This window comes from Nanorana parkeri, unplaced genomic scaffold, assembly GCF_000935625.1.
Source record: "Nanorana parkeri isolate BGI_ZX_2015 unplaced genomic scaffold, ASM93562v1 scaffold680, whole genome shotgun sequence".
NCBI lineage: Eukaryota > Metazoa > Chordata > Amphibia > Anura > Dicroglossidae > Nanorana > Nanorana parkeri.
The window spans coordinates 627231-644644 of NW_017306948.1; the positions used below are offsets into that span (position 1 = coordinate 627231).

At 46.4% G+C, this 17414-nt stretch overlaps 1 protein-coding gene across 6 annotated transcripts in view; it reads right to left on the minus strand.

The window, feature by feature from the left end:
* The window catches only part of PTK2 (protein tyrosine kinase 2), a 202993-nt gene that overhangs the window by 24737 nt on the left and 160842 nt on the right, over positions 1-17414 (minus strand). For all 6 annotated transcript variants that reach the window (XM_018563617.1, XM_018563616.1, XM_018563615.1 and 3 more), the window contains 3 exons: positions 9286-9372; positions 5208-5339; positions 3542-3673 (listed from right to left, as the gene is read on the minus strand). In XM_018563617.1, the coding sequence (XP_018419119.1) occupies positions 3542-3673; positions 5208-5339; positions 9286-9372 (351 nt within the window). The remainder of the gene's footprint in view (positions 1-3541; positions 3674-5207; positions 5340-9285; positions 9373-17414) is intronic.

The following is a 17414-nucleotide window of genomic DNA, read 5'->3' on the forward strand; positions in this document are numbered from 1 at the left end:
AGAAGAAGCCCCAAATTTAAAGTGGACCCAGTGGCGTCACAAGGGGGGTGCGAACCCGGTGACACCATTGGAGGGGTGACACCAAAATGACTGACAGTCATTTTGGTGCCACCCCCTCTAAAAAGTGGGGCACCTGGTCATTGACCGAGAGGCCAACAGTGTCAGGAGAGAGGAGGGGACCCGGCGGCATACCTCATCCCGCCGGGTGAACGTCCCCTCCTCTCTCTGCCGGCGTCCATCGCCAAGATGGCCGCCGGCAGGCGTTAATTAGATGATGGCGCATGCGCGATGACGTCAAGGCGGGGGGTCACCCGGTCTTCGCTCCAGGTGACACCCGGCCTCGGGGACGCCCCTGAGTGCAGCTACCGTTATAACATTCTGGCAGGTCATATCGCTATGCGTGGCAACGTTTCGGAAACCTGTCCGGTCCCTTCATCCGGTCCCTTCCCTTCATCCCTTCATCAACAAAGCTTCACTTTTGTTTGCCTGATGAAGGGACCGGACAGGTTCTGAAACGTTGCCACGCATGGTGATATGACCTGCAAGAATGAACGAAAGGATTTCGTTTTGAAGAAAACTTGGGAGTGCTGGTGACCCTTTTTTTCTATTTTGCAAGTATTTGGCGGCGTCATCCGCAGCCACTACAGCACCCCCCCCCCCCAGGTGGGACTCTCTATTTGACTCTACCGTTATGACACACACATGAATGAACAGGGCAGTGTTACCCCAAAACAATGATTTCTTTCTTGCCATGTATAATAAAACACTGTCCCTGGGGTCCCTTGCGTGACCTAAAACATCACCGAAAGATCACATAACTTCTGGCTACTGGGAGCATTGCGGGTGCTTCACGTCATTGCAAACTGCACACAACCTTCTGTTTACATATTATTTCTGGCAACAGGTAGCACTGTGGATGTTTCATGTCATTAAAGACTGCAAAGAACCTACTGCTTGCACGCGATTTTTGGCAACAGGTAGCACTGTAGCTGTTTCCTGTCATTACAGACGGCAAAGAAACGACGACTTACACATGATTTCTGGCAACTGGGAGCATTTTACATGTTTCGGGTCATTACAGACTGCAGACATCCTTCTGTTTACACATGATTTCTGGCAACGCGGAGCACTGTGAATGTTTCCTGTCATTACAGGCTAGGGGAATCTATTGTTTTCACATAGAGTCTGTTTGGAAACGCACATCGAACGCAAGTCATTAGACTCCCAGTTACTTCTATGGTGTAGTGGGGGATGATGGTTTTGAGGCTGCGTCTCCTAAGACGTAGAGGGTCCTATTGAGATGCATTTAAGCTGCAGTCAAAGCCGGTCACACGCAGCCTTCTGCTGGGTTTCCCGTTCGGCAACGTGTGTTTGAATGTAAAAGGCAGAGGGTGGAAACACCACCCATCTACACAAGCCCTAAAAAGACTATGGTGCCCCTTTAACACAGACAACCTGTAACTTTAGTTGTGGGAAACACAGAGGAGTGCAGACAGGAGTCTGTCACGCAACCTTTCAAATATGTCATAATGTCATAACAGAAGGACGTTTAGAGAACAGGAAATATGCTGCAAGGTTTCCAAGATCTTCTTTTATGTGGACAAAATACAGTCCTTGTCCCGTGGGTTCATGTGACTCTGACAGTCAATGGCTGATTGCTAACCACCCAGCCAACCCTTTGCAGCCCAGTTCATCCAAATTCTACATCATTTTTTATTTAAAGTGCATGGGTGTTGTCTGTATCCCTGCTGGGTCGATTCACCCTCTCAGTGTGTCCTGGTCACCGAGTGATAGGGATATTTTAAAGTTGTCACCAAAACAAGTCTTCTGTATAAAAGGATTACCTCTTACTTCCTGTTATGCCTTGATGATGGGAAAAAAAAATCTCCCCTAGCAGGCGAAAGACTGCAAAATATAAACTCACCGGGGTTCTAATCTGTCCCTACTCCAAACCAAAGAATTAAAATTAAACTTTTGGCTACAGTGCCCCTGACCTCAGAAGAATAAGAACCCTCCATTCCAGGAGCATCTGATCTCCCATGTCCCCTGGAGCATAGGACCTGTGCCTAGTCACTTCATGGAGTGTACATCTCATGTGTCCCCTGGAGCCCAGGACCTGTTTCCAGTCACTTCAGGGAGTGTTGATCTCCTGTGTCCCCTGAAACACAGGACCTGTGCCTGGTCACTGTGGGGAGTGTAGATCTCATGTGTTCCTGACAGCACAGGACCTGTGCCTAGTCACTTTAGAGAGTGTTGATCTCCTGTGTTCCTGGCAGCACAGGAACTTTGTCCTGTAGTGACACAACAGTTGAAGGGAGGAACTATGGAGCGTTGCTGGGGACCAGGAGATCGACACGGTCCCAAAGGCACATGTGCCCTGTCACTTCCAGAAGTGCCAATCTGCTGCAATGTGTGATGTGGGGGACCAGAAGATTGACACTCCCAGTAGTGTTGGCTTCTCATAGGACCTTTGGGGACAATCCACTTCATAAGAGGCAGGAAGCAGGAAAGGCATTTCCATTTCTCTGTACAGGGAGCTGCTTTATTTGAATTTAGAGAATGTTGACAGGGGTCGCCTTAATATATGACATATGATCGGTATATAGAAAGTAGAATAGGTGGCACCCTGCAGCAATTGGTTTGCATTTTGGGCGCGAACAAAGAAGGCGCCTTGCAGATCAAACTATTGGCAGCAGGTGTGTGCTATGCAATACAGGTATCAGACAAGTTAAAAAAACCACATGAACAGGGTATCTTTAGGGAAGTCTTTCTCAACCAGGGTGCTGTGGCACACCGGTGTGACCTCCAGGCCTCCTCAGGGGTGCCTCACAATTTTGTGGAAGTGGGACTGTGATGTGAAGGGGGAATGAAGACTGATGTGAAGGAAGCTTATGATGTAAAAGGTGAACTCTGATGTGAAAGGGAGGAACTCGGATATGAAAGTGGTGCTTCTGATGTAAAATGGGGGCTCCTAATGCAAAAGGTGACGCTGATGTGAAAGGGGGGAACTCTGAAATGAAAGAGGGGACTCTTGATGCAAAGGGAGGCTCCTAATGGGAAAGGGGGGGCTCCAGATGTGAAAGGGGGGCTCCTGATGTGAAAGGTGGGCTCCTGATGTGAAAGGGGGGCTCCTGATGCAAAGGGTGACACTGGGGGGAGATCTTGATTTAAAGGGGGCACTTCGATGTGAAAGGGGAACCCACTATTTTGTGTTTTTTTTGTGTGGCACCCCCCTTAAAATCTATGTCATTTTAGACTGGGGCATCTCAAGATTTTGCATACTTTTAAAGGGCGCTGTGACTAAAAATAGGTTGAGAAATGCTGCATTAGGGGACAGGGTCTCTTTAAAACATGAGGAAATGGACCAACTCAGGAACAGTTATTCAACTGCCCGCATGTGTAGATGACATGGGAGCTCTATAAAATGAAGACTGTTTTCATAGACTGGAGAGCAGGTTTACTAAAGTCATAAAGCGATTATGTTACTTCGCATATAAACAGTGCTTAGCAGAGTTTATTTTTGCTGAAAATATAAGATTACCAGAAATCTCTCCTCTTTCTCCAGCCAGCGCTGGTCCTCCTCCATCTCTTGCTGCTGTCTGATTAATCGCTCCTCCATTAGGTGGGTTGGAAGAACTTGGCCTAAACATCTCATGTCCATGGGGCCGGAATCCTGCAGACAGAGGATAAGATATATCAGCCTTCATAATAATGACCACAGATACATCTACCAGCCTGACCTCCAGCAGAATGAGGACTCTATGGACTAAACAACATAGCCTTACAGTGCCAGATAGTCAGGAAGATCCATGCACAAACTACTATGGCCCATGGAAAGGGGGAGCGGGACCAAAATACAAGGGCTGTCACTGATGACCTCCTTTTGCAAATGCTAGCTACCCACAGACATGGAAACAGCAAAAGAAAAGAATTCCTGAACTTGGTGTTTGTCCCGGGTCAGTGAATCAAAGTATGGAAGTTGATGGATCAGCAAGGTAGCCTGGCTTCTGCCATTTTCAGAAGGCAAAGTTGGCGGCAACAGCAGGGACCAGATATTCCTTGTTACAGGCGTTCTTTATAGGATAATTGGCCGACCACATTTGCTGCATTGGAAACTAAACCTCGCTGTCACTAGAGAGTAGCGCGGGGTAACAGGAGAGGGGCTCTGCACTGGGGAAAGATTATGCACCCCCCCACCATAAGAAAGCATCATGTGGAGACGGGATAGGGATTCTCCACTGGGGAAAGATGATGCTCACCACCATTAGGTGGCATCATGTGGAGGAGGGAGAGGGGCTGTGCATAGGGGAAATATGAACCCCACTGCTGTTAGAGGGCATCATGTTGAGGCGGGAGAGGGGCTCTGCATTGGGAAAAAAGTATGCCCACCACCATTAGAGGGCACCATGTGGAGACAGGAAAGGGGCTCTGCAATGGGGAAAGCTGATGCCCACCACCATTAGAGGGCACCATGTGGAGACAGGAGAGAGGCTCTGCAATGGGGAAAACTGATGCCCACCACCATTAGAGGGCACCATGTGGAGACAGGAGAGGGGCTCTGCAATGGGGAAAGCTGATGCCAAACACCATTAGAGGGCACCATAATTTTGTTCACAGATAGAAATCCTTCTCTCTGAACCATGTACTGCAGATGTATGTACTTATCTGGCACCCCTGCCCCAGGGTGTAGATATCCACTTATATTTCACTGTTCACATCACAACTAGAAGTCAGTATGCGCAGACCTCCGTGAAAGCATCACACTTTTAAGTACACTTTGGGAACCTGTACTGAAGTCTCCATGTTCACAGGGACTATATCAGGGGTTTGAAGTTTAACCACAGCTGGAGGAGTTAAATTTGGCTACCCCTGGACTATATCCTTGCTGAGAACCGGCTGGAGGCAGTGTATCCCTTTAATGTATTTTTTTTAATTGTCTGAGGAAAAAATAAACAGATAAAGCTTTCTGACTGGAATCTGGTCATGAAAGCACAAAATATACCCAGCCTTCAAAGTGTTATACAGATCCCGGCACGTGCCTGAATGTCAATAGAAGAAAGGCTAGACTCCGCTGGTACCTCGGGTAAAGACAACAAATTTGATCCATCCTTTTTTCCCCGGACATTGGTTGGACGGTGGTGTCTGGTGAAGTTTGACAGCAACTATAAATATTACATCAATTCCTGTGTCTATGTGATGTCGCTTACCTCCATATTGCCTTGCCACATGTCCGGGGTCCGAGGGCTCCAGGAGTCCAGGTGGTCTAGTACAGCAGCTTGGCCGGGGTAAATATTCCCAGGAATGGAGGGGATTCCATGGGACACGGAGTAACCAGTCACCTAGAGTGAAGCAGAATATTTTCCATGATCATTCAGAAAGCAAAAACTAGGAACCTGCTGGGGAACTATAATTCTCAGCATGCTCTGCTGAGAGCAACGGGCAAATCACAATCACCCAAAGCAGCTCATCCGAATACACCTTCCAATGAGCTGACAACAAAAAAAAGAAGTTTATGGACACACAGAAGAATACTAGAGATATAGATGTATCATAATAATGAACAAAAAACAAAATAAAATCTAAAACGTGCATGTAATGTACTTCCGGGTAAAAGGTAGCATAGTTTATACATTGGGAGTATTAACAATACAATGTTATACAGTAAGAATGCCAAAATGTAGTGTGTGTGTGTGTGTGTGTGTGTGTGTGTGTGTGTGTGTGTGTGTGTGTGTTTCTGGAGTATGAAGTTATGCGGTTGCATGCCGCCTGTACAGTATTAGGCTCAGTGTGCATGTGTGTACTCACGTCTAGCAGACACCTCCCCCCCCCAACTACTACACTTCGTGCTCAGGTTACATGCATGTTCAGGCCTGTTTGTACTCCATGCTGAGCTTATCGAACACATTCTATTGTAGTCTGAACGCCCTTCCTCTCCACAGTCCCCTAATTCCTTATAAAGTCCAGGCAGGTTCTGCTCGGGAATGATACATTTAAAGCCCACAGTAGGATTACTGCCCTATGGTCTAGTGTTATACATCTGTTGATCCTCACTTCCATATTCTGAAAACGTTTGTTTGCAAAATGCAGAAATGATAAATCTTTGATATAGAAATGATATTTGTAGATGTGACGTCATCCTAGAGACGTCAATGTCATGGCTACACTGGAGGAGGATCTGCATCTTGCCATTTCCTCCTGTTGTGTGGGACTACATGTCCCATAATTCCTGGCCACTGCTTCCTGCCCTCAAGCAGAATCGTGGGAGGAGGCAGGTAATAGAAAAGGTGGGGCTTAGCACAGTGACAATGTCATAATGACGCCCACAAGACTCTTCAAACCGTCTGGTTTACATCAGGGGAACAGCAGTGTGATCTGTAGGGGCGGAGAGGTGACTGGTCCCCATGAAGAGAACATGCAGGTACCATCTCCGGTCCCCAATACAGGGATTGATGATGACAGTGCAGGGACACCACGACTTTGGCAGAGGATATCTCCGTTTCTGCACAAACAGGTACATTATTGCCAGCGCACGGTTAGATTTTTCAGAGCTATAAACTAAAACTCCATCCCGGTAGTTAAAAACAAGTCCCATAATGCAATGCAAGCCTCAGACAGTCACAAGCATGACTCTCGGAGGCAGGGGCACGATGGGATTTGTTATTTCAGCACAGTTGGAGTGTCAAGGTTGCCAATCTGAGATTAAGCCTAATCTCCCCAATCTCTCAACTGTTAAATTCCAGGACCTCTAATGCACATTTAGGTCCCGGCACTGAATCCTGATGGACAGGGGAAGGGGGCTAATACAAAACTGGAAGGAACTTAAGGAGCTGTGTACAGCATATGCCAAGGACCGTTGGGCTTCCCTGGCTCTGACTGAAGACTAAACCTGATTATATATGTGAGGGTGATCTTAATGTGTAGAGCCATCTTAGGACAGGAACGTGGGGGCCTCAGTATTTCAGCACTCTTATTACCTCAGGCACTCTTTAGGCAAACTCAGGCCACATATGTATACACTGAGTAGCCAGATTATTATGACCGCCTGACGTTTGTAGGCAAATTAGCTATAATTTGGCGCTGAAGTTGCTAGAGGGCCAGACCATTATAAATAGGGAAGCAGGTTGTTTACCACGACAGTAGAAGTGATTTGTTTCTGAAGATACGGGGAAACAACGCGATTTAACAGCCTTTGAACGTGGGATGATTGTTGGCGCTCGGAGCCATGGAGCGAGTATCAATGATTCACACTGTAAGGCCCCATTCACACAGGCTAAGGAGGTCCAACAGCGGATTCCTGCGACGTGCACCTGAGCCAAGTCATCGCAGTGAATCACCAGCACACACAAGATGCACTTTCAATGCTTCATTTATTCTTTGCATTTATTAAAGAATGTCACATCATGTCATCAGAGGCTCACGTTTCGGGACCTCGCAGGGACACAAGTCACTATGTCGCTCTGATAAAGGGTCCCTGCGAGATGTGAGCCTCTGATGACATGATGTGACATTCTTTAATAAATGCATCAATGAAGCATTGAAAGTGCATCTTGTGTGTGCTGGTGATTCACTGCGATGACTTGGAGTTATGCACGGCGCCATCCCTGCGATCGCCACTATTATCGCAAGGTTGTAATACCGTAAGGAGTGCAGGTGGCTTATGGAAACGATAATGAATCTGAGTCACACCTGTAACATTATTTTATCACCTGCTCATCCTGCCAGTAGTACTTATTTTTACACTTCCCATAAGAAATCAAGCTGTCCAGCAAAAATTACAGTTTACAGGGGTTGGGGCAAACCATATAACACCACCGGGGTTCTTACAATGGTCAGCTTTTATTCATATGGCGTGACCATTTCTCCAAAGTTTGAGGCTTTAATTGTGTTTGTTGCTTACCAAGCCCACAGGGTGACAACACTGCTATTCAATTTCACTGCAGAACAAACAATGTTGTCACCCTATTTCACTGCAGAACAAACACTGTTGTCACCCTATTTCACTAAGTGGATAAATAATAAGGGCTATAAGGACAGGGTCAACAGCTATAGTACAGGGGTGGCACTGCTGTGTTAATGCTGGTGATAGACTTTTTTTATTTTGCCAATAGTTCTACAAATCTTTTATGAGTAGGTGGGGGCTAGAATATACACACATAGTATACAGATAAGTTACACAGGAAAGTTATGCTGGTACAACAGATGAACATTCGTTAACACAAATCACTAATCACAAGGCTACAGTCCTGATGACTCGCTTGCAGTGGTTCTAATGAAATCAGAAGTAATGGCCGTGTTAACAGCAGCAACAGATTGCCACCAATTTACAGTTAAAGGCCAATCACACCCAACCATTATTTTCTAGCCAGTATTGGATTGGATGGAGAGGGGGCAGAGCCACTGTCTAGTTTTTGTCGTGGTCTGTTGGGAAACATTTTAACAAAGCTTTCCTGTGTGGTCATCTGGGACACACTGGCAGAGGTTCAAACCCGTTCTCGCTCATCCTAAAACCTTCTTCCCTAAGTCCCCGTTCACACCATAGCGTAGCAGTGATGTCTGTTCCCGCATTTGCTGCACGCCCCCATTGATTGATTGAAAGTAGTTCTTGTAGCAAATTTTGTGACATGCGTTCTGCACATTTTCCCGGCTGCATTTGGGATGCCTTTAACTAGCTATGGCACTGCAAGCACGTTTGGCGTTTTTAATGAGTACCACGAATGTGTGTCAAAGTGTTTTTTTCTGTGATTGGTGCACGTTCACGAAACATGGTGGTGTGAACGGGGACTAAAGGTGCCCATACACTGCACGATTCTCGATCCGCGATCGTACGAGAATCGTGCAGTGTGAATGAAGACGTGCGACCGTTTCTACTGTACGGTCGCGCGTCTTTTGTCTAAGGAGCATGCTAAAAAACCAGCCGAAAATCTTACGATTTTCGTCTGGTTTGAACGATGCTCGGGAGACAAATGCCGAACGGGCCGTAGTGCGCACGCGCACACTGCCCGTTCAGCATTGCGATGATCGCAAGCACGATCTGCCTGTCCAAGATGGGCAGATGGCACGTTTTTTAAATTACTTTACAACCATCGCAAGACTTGCGATGGTTGTAAAGTGTATGGCCACCTTAACACAGGACAAAAAAAAAACCATACCAAGGGTACAGGTTCTCCTAATGCTATACCTATGCCATTTCAAGCAGCCATAGAAGCAACGGCTGTACAGTGCAGAGTGTGATCACTGAATGGGCCTGCACAGTTCCTGGAGATAGAATGAGAATAGAAATTGTACCTGGTAGTGGTTGGGTTGCACCATGTGCTGGGGGCTGGGGAAGAAGCCTTCGCTGGACCTCGGGCTGGGGTATCCTGGTCTGCTGGGCTGCAATCAGAAAACACAATCATTGAGGACAAGGAAAAAATGTTTTATTTTGCTGTAACCAGACACATGGCAGGGCCTTACCGATCACCCCTTCAGCTGTCCGCGGCAAATCCTCATCCTGTTACACTGAAGGGGCAGCAGTTGCATGGACAGCTGGCAAAACGGAGCAAGGAGGACACAGATGACACCGGGACACTCAGCGTGGTTGAGCAGAAGTGTCACAGTCAATAAACATCCCCTGAGCAGGGTCATTAATGGCCCATCAGCCACGCTCCCAGCTGTGAAAATTCTCTACCACTAGGTCAAAAGGCCGCTGCTGAGCCAACAACCGGCAAGGTGCAAGCCACAAGCGGAGACAGGAAAGTAAGAGGAAAACAATGCACAGTAAAGTCATGTGAAAGAACGAGTAAAAGGGAATTATAGATGTGCATAAAGGATCATTATAGGGAAAAACATTGGGGGGAATTTATCAAGGGAGTTGCTCCACTTTTCTTTAAGTGACAAATTTTCCACGTTATTTATTAATGCAGTCTTAGCCTAGATAATAAATGTCATTTTCATTAGACATGTTGGGGGGAATTTATCGTAGCAATTGCGAGTGTTTGAACTTGCACGGAATATATTTGCACCAGATTTAGGAAGCTAGTGTAATGTTGTTGATAAATGAGGTTTATTAGACTCCAGGAAAGAAGACTCCTAACTTCAGGCAAAAAGCTTCACTGTCGCATCTTGAAGAAGTGGTCATGGGGACTTCTTAAGTTGTGACTGTTTTCTTAGGTGATGCTCCAGTTTCTTACAGCCCCGGAACAAGTGCAGATGAAAACACGTGCAAAAAACATGCAGTTGAAAAATAGTGCAAGCTCTGAAGAAAACAGGGGCAAAAATCACGTGCAGTTGGAAAAGTAGTGTAAGCTCAGGTAAAAACAGTGGCACATGTTAAAAGAGAGATTTGCACATAAAAAAAATGATCTAAGAGGATAAAACTGTCGTAATTGCTTTGATAAATTCCCCCCATTGTATTCTGGTAGCTGTACGTTGATAATCCTGCCGGTATATGAAGTTTTTTTTCTTTCTTATGCCTTTATTTATGTTTTCTCCACATGTGTAAATCACTGACCCAGAATAAGTCATTCATACTGGATGCATCCTCCTTCCAGGTCTGCGACATTGCATTTTGCGGCCGAGGCCCAGGAGTGGAGACAAGATTTAGTATAACTGGAGAGGCGTGATGTACCGTGATCTCAAACCATCATGTGGGAGGAGAAGGTTTTACAAGGTTGCCAACCCCTCCTACAACAGAAAATGATGCCCCTCCAAGCCCGCCACCGGCTTCTGCCTTTTACAAAGCAGCACCATTGCATCTCTGGAATTCGTCCTAGCTCACCATGTGACACTCGGTACAGCCAAAAGCCATGTACTTTCAGCATTCTAAACAAGCTTTATTATTATTATTACATAGTATTTATATAGCACCAACAGTTTGCGCAGCACTTTACAATATAAGGAAGACATTACAATTACAATACAATTCAAGACAAGATGGTAAGGAGGGCCCTGCCCCTGAGGGCTTACAATCTGAAAGAGGAGAGGGAAATGATACATGAGGAGGTAGCTGTGTGGGGATGAATTATTTGAGAATGTGAAGGTACAGCGGTTAGGTTGACGTGGGATAGGCTTTCCTGAAGAGATGAGTGTTTAGGGAACGCCTAAAGGCAGTCAAGGTGGGAGATAGACGGACAGGTTGGGGTAAAGAGTTCCAGAGGATGGGATAGATTCTAGGGAAGTCCTGGAGGCGAGTATGGGAGAAGTAGATGGTCAGGATGAGACCCCGACTATGTCCTCCAACTGACACATTTTGACAAACTCCTGGGTAGGGTGAAATGCATCTGTGTGGGAGGACACAGGCAAGGAAGCACCTGGATCAATAAAGCTTGCTGAGAATGCTGATGTACCTGGTGTGCAGTTGTACCCCTTTACTGATACGCTCCTCACAACCATTCTACCCAACTACCTGGTAGGTGGAGTTGCATCAGCCTGGGCAAGGGCTTGTCTTGACTATTTGGATCAATAAAGCTTTTTGTGAATGCTGGTGTGCCTGGCGTGCAGTCATACCCCTTTACCAATTCCCTTCTCACTGCCTGGAGACTGGAACGCAGTCTACTACCATGATCCCAGAAAGGAAAGACAGTGAAGTGACAACACTGACCAAAACAGCGGAGGACAGCTCCACCACTGACTCTGGCCAAAAAGCCAACATTTGCATAATTCTTATACAGCAGGAAAGTCAGCAGAAACAAGGGGTACATCTGATACAGCTAATCATGATGTACAGAGAGTCAGCAGAAACAAGGGGTGCCTCTGACTCAGCTCATGCTGTATAGAGAGTCAGCAGAAACAAGGGGTGCCTCTGACAAAGCTCATCATGCTGTACAGAGAGTCAGCAGAAACAAGGGGTGCCTCAGACTCGGCTCATCATGCTCTATAGAGAGTCAGAAGAAACAAGGGGTGCCTCTGACACAGCTCATCATGATGTACAGAGAGTCAGAAGAAACAAGGGGTGCCTCTGACTCAGCTCATCATGCTCTATAGAGAGTCAGAACAAACAAAGGGTGCCTCTGACTCAGCTCATCATGCTCTATAGAGAGTCAGAAGAAACAAGGGGTGCCTCTGACTCAGCTCCTCATGCTGTATAGAGAGTCAGAAGAAACAAGGGGTGCCTCTGACTGCTGTATAGAGAGGTTCTATTTTTATCTTCAGTCTATGGCAAGGTTCTCTTCAGATTTTACTTTTGGGGCTTCCTAGGAATTTCTCACAAAAACAATCATTTTGCTATTAAAATTCCGGCAAGAAGGAAAGAATTAAAATACCTTGCGGCAGCCTGTAACCCTGCGTGACACATGTAGAACACGTGTGTGTGTGTGTGTAGTATAAATACAGATGCCTGGTCTGCATGTCACCATTGTGGTGTACAAGACAGGTGCCTTAAATCTTTGACATGGGTCCTTTCTACCTCTATGATCAATCCTTTATTTTCTCTGTAAAATGATCCCCGCAGCAGGCCGGCGCCTCTCCCAAAAATGGAGTCTTAGAGTTGGAAATGAAAAATTGTGAAATTGGGGGAAATGGAAATAAGTGACATTTTTCACCCAATTTCTTTATTGCCGTTGTTATCTCTTCAAGTGCATCCAAGACCAAATGTTTTCTTTTTCATGTTGGATAAAGCAGGAAATATTTAACATAGGTCTGCTTTTAATATTTTGCCATCTGTGTCCTGTTCATGAGATTTCACTTCCTGTTCTGCAGACACAACAGGAAGTAGGAAGAAATCTTTCCAAAGTAAGGTAAATCCTCTATAGGCCAGGTGTCACTGGAACAAGATTGGAAGAGAATAGTTCACACGGTGTTCTCATATCACATATAGGAGCCATTCTATACGTATTGATAAGAACCATGTCCCCATGGGAGAGATTTCTCTACTTCCTGTCCTATAGGCACAACAGGATGTAGGAAGAAAGCCCCTCTCACACAGTTGTCACCAGAGCAAGTGTCCCAACTAGAAGAGAGGAATTCAAGATGTGTTCTCATATCACATGCCCATATGGGAGCCATTCTGTACATATTGGTAAGAGCCATGTCCCTACTAGGGAAATTTCTCCTTACTTCCTGTCCCGAAGGCACACAACAGGAAGTAGTAAGAAAGTAGGGTAAATCCCCTTTCATCCAGCTTTCAGCAGACCAAGTGTTCCAAACTGTGTTCTCATACTACATGCCCATACGGGAGCCGTTCCGAACATATTGATAGGAACTGTCTCCCCACCGAAAAGATTTCTCTTTACTTCCTGTCTCACTGAAAAAGGTGGGCTTTCTCCACTCAATCCCGCCAATAAGAGAGGAAATGAAGGGAAATCTCAATGTGGAAACAACAAGCCGCAGTGATAGATCCAGCACAGGATCTACAATGAAAAAAAAGACTTGGCTGGAATTGGGCTTTAAACAATGGAGCTCTATTCCGCCACGCTGTGTTCCACTTGCTGTCAAATGCCAAACAGATGACATCACATGGGATGGATGGACTCATCCTGAGTGTATGCAATGTAACAGTGTAGATTATGTACGCTGCCAATAACAGTATTGATTGATCCCTCTAATAAATATCATTTTTAATGTATGAGAGCATTCTGCTTGCTTTGCATTCTCCAGTCTGGAGATTTACACAGCTCTGCCACGCAGCACAACACCTCAGGGGTGTGGAAATTTTGGAAAAAACTACTTGTCCAAGGACTAAAGCGGGGGCCGAATCTACTTGTCACTCATGACAATCTACTTGTCCTGATACAAAAAAAATAATTTGAACCAAAACCGTATTCAGCAGTGCTAAGAAGCGCTTCTCATTGGTCAGTGCCGTCAGGTGACTGCATTGACCAACGAGTGCTTGCAATTTGCGAGCGAAATTCAGACTACATGGAACAGGTACAGATAGTACACCCGTACTGGTGGACGGGAAGGACCGTTTGCTGAAAGGGAAGTATGGTGGGAGGGAGACTTCAGGGCTGAAAACAGTGCAAAAACCACTTGCCCGGAACTACATGTCCCGGGCGTCGGGCGATACGAATTCCACACCCCTGCACCTTGTTAGCACATGAGCACTGCAGCACAACTGACTGTCTCATTCTGCTACTTCTCCCTCTCCCAGTCTGAGCTCTCCTGTACAGGGGTTGCAAGAGTCTAATACCGGACCAAATTTAGGTATTTATACTGCTTGCATTAAAGAAAATACATTGAGACCCCGTTCACATATAGCGACATACCTTTGCAGCGGCCGGGATAGCGCGACTTTCGGGGCGACGTTCCAGCGACGGTAGCGCGACCTTCTCCGTCGGGCTCCATAGGAAAAAAGCAAAATCGCGCAAAATCCGCCGAAAAAAGGGTCCGGTAGAAGCGACATGCGACCGCGACGAGCGACATGGAGTTAAGACAGCTCCATTGAATAGCATTGGCCGGCGACTTCTCGCGAAATCGCGCGGCAAAAATGCGCGATATCGCGGCGGAAATCGCGCGACAATTCGCTATATGTGAACGGGGCCTGAAAGTGTATGTAAAATAGAACAATGAGCTTCACTAATCTGCTTTCTAATTGTTCTATTAAATATGCCACGGAAGCCGTCATTTGATAAGTGCAAGAAAAAAATTCTGAACAAAAAAAGTGAACCGTGAAATCACAGCACACAAAAACGTGCACAAGGGTGCAAGGTCCTTCCAAAGAAGGGACCTACTTCCCGACCCCCCTGGGCGCTAGGCTCCTGACAGGGGTTGAGATACTTTGGACCACCAACCCGAAGGCCGATGGTCCATTTCCTTTGGGGACCTGCCGAAACAGGTCCCCCACAGTACTTGGCAAGGGGGCTCTCCCGAAGAGAGACCCCCTTCCTGGGTGGGAGGAGACAGAGAACCCCCTACGAGGCACAGAATCTCCTCCCAGCGTCAGGAATAGGCCCCGAAGAAACCTGCACCTTTCGCATCTGTGGGTCAAATTTAAAAATAAAAAAGTGCCAAACGTGCATGGAGTGCATAAATAAATCTAAAGTGCCAGTGCACCACGCTGACAGGCCTTAGGGGCCGGAGTGCAAAAATATTGCCCCGGACTAGCCATAAGGCCTGTCCAAGAGGCGTTGTGCAGAAAAAGCAATATGGTGTGTGACCGAGTGCTACAGTGAGTCATGTGGGGTCCCATACCCAAGTGACTTTCTGAGCACCCCTGGGACGCCACCCCCAGGGGGCACAACACCACGGGCTTCTGCCGCCCCCGAACCCTCGAGCCAGACCAAGCTGCGCATCTGTTCAGTCAGAAAGCCATGTACTGAGCGGTTCCCCTCTCACAGGAAGCCGCCCCACACGCTCTTTCACTCCAGCGAGTACTCAGTAACCATCCCCCGCAAGGACGGTTCTTTTCCCCACCGAAAACTGATAAGAACAGATACTACACTTGATCTTAGCCAAAAGGCCGAGAAGCGATATATGTAATGCTACAGGAGACTGTCATAGACTGAAGACTTGGACTGGAGTCATGCTATAGAAGACAGAGCGAGACTGGGGACATGTTACATAAAACTGCTAGAGGACATTAATAGTAAAGGCCCCTTTACAAATCAAGACTCCCACACTACTGACTGCTGGTTCTCCATAGATCAGGGGTAGCCAAAATGCGGTGGAACTACAAATCCCATGAGGCATTGCAAGATTCTCACAGCCACAGACATGACTCCCGTAGAGAGATGCATCATGGGATTTGCAGTTTCCCCACAGCTGGAGGGTCGAAGTTTGGCTACCCCTGCCATAGATACTGCACAATACAAATAAAGCGTGGTCACCCTAGGAAGGAAGCGTGTTACTGGCAGGATCACCAGGTCAAAACAAAGCAAAAAAAAAAAAACAAGTGCACCCCACTTTATCTAAGGATTGATGAGCTGCAATATACTACATTTCATGATTGGCTCTTCATACATCTTAATCGTGGATTCATGACTATCAAGCTGCATTCAATTTACTCATATCTACCTGGAGTTTGGATTTAAAGGATCTTATCAGAGACAAGAGAGCATGGGATTGAGACCCACACGTGTCTCCCATCATCATACAGCCATAAAAATAACTGACACAATCAGAAGCCACACAGGAGCAATAAACACGCTCCACGAGGAACACCCACGTGTGAGCAAGATGACGTTCAGGGGAATCAACAAACACAAAGCTACTCGTCCATTTCCCAGAATCCTCGTTGCTCGTTTCATCCACAATTCTCAGGAGTTGCATCAGCACCAATGTAGCAAGACTAACAACAACGGAAAACAAAGAGCAACAGCAACTATATATAAACACAAAGAGATTTGTCTGCATTACCCCCAAAGCCACCAATCAGATTCAAGCATTCACGCAGCTGTGGACTGGTCTTGAAGAAAAATATACCATATGGCCAAAAGCATGTGGACCTCCCTGAAAACAATGGAGGTCAGGTGTTTCCAGTGAAAGGTATTGTTAACACCACAGCAAATAAAGGTAACTGGGAAAGTCCAACTTTCTGGAAAGGATTTGTTGAAGGCCCATTTCTGTTCCAGCGTGGCTGTGCCCCCGTGCACAAAGCCAGCTCCATCAAAGACAACGTTTGACCAGTTGGGTGTGGAGGAACTTCAGTGGGCTTCACAGAGTCAGGACCTCCACCCTACTGAACACCTTTGACATAAAATGGAACACAGACTGCAAGCCAGGTCTTCTCCTACAACATCCGAGCCTGCCCTCACAAATGCTCTTTGGGTTGAATGGGAACACATCCCTATAGACCACCTCTAAAATCTTGTAGAAAGCCATCCCAGAAGAGTAGATCCCATTATAGCCTCAAAGATGGCCAAGTCCATATTAATGCCCATGGTTTTTGAATTGGACGTCCAACAAGCTCATATAGGTGGTCAGGTGTATGTAACCTACCAGCCATACAGAGTAAACAGGCCGGCTTATTAAAGTCATAATAAATGTTTTTAGGCTATTTCTAATGCTGATTAAATCACTTGCAATGGATGCTGCATCTGGATGTTCAAAAGTCACAGATTCAGTTTACGCCTCCAACACTCTTAGTTCTTTTTTTGGCCGGGAAGCCAGCTCGATGCTGATTGGCCAGGAAGCTGGCTCCCCAGCCAATCAGCACGGAGCTGGCTTGCCGGGCAATCAAGAAGCCAGGCGGTGGGTAATGACATGCCACCTGGCTTCCTGATTGCCTGGGAAGCCGGCTCCATGCTAGTGGAAGTATCGGTAAGTACTGAAATATAAATATCGGTACTCGATACCGAAAAACCAGTATCGGTGCATCCCTACCACAAATGTTAAAATGTACATGCTTAGCAGAAGGGAATTGTCAATAAGAACCTGAAGACTTTCTACTGTTTATTATGATTTGTGAACATTCATTGTTTTAATAGGCTCTGTTGGCCTTTTTATATTTTTGTAATACAGACTGTGTGTTTTTTGTATTTCTGCAGCTGCTCATCTTTATA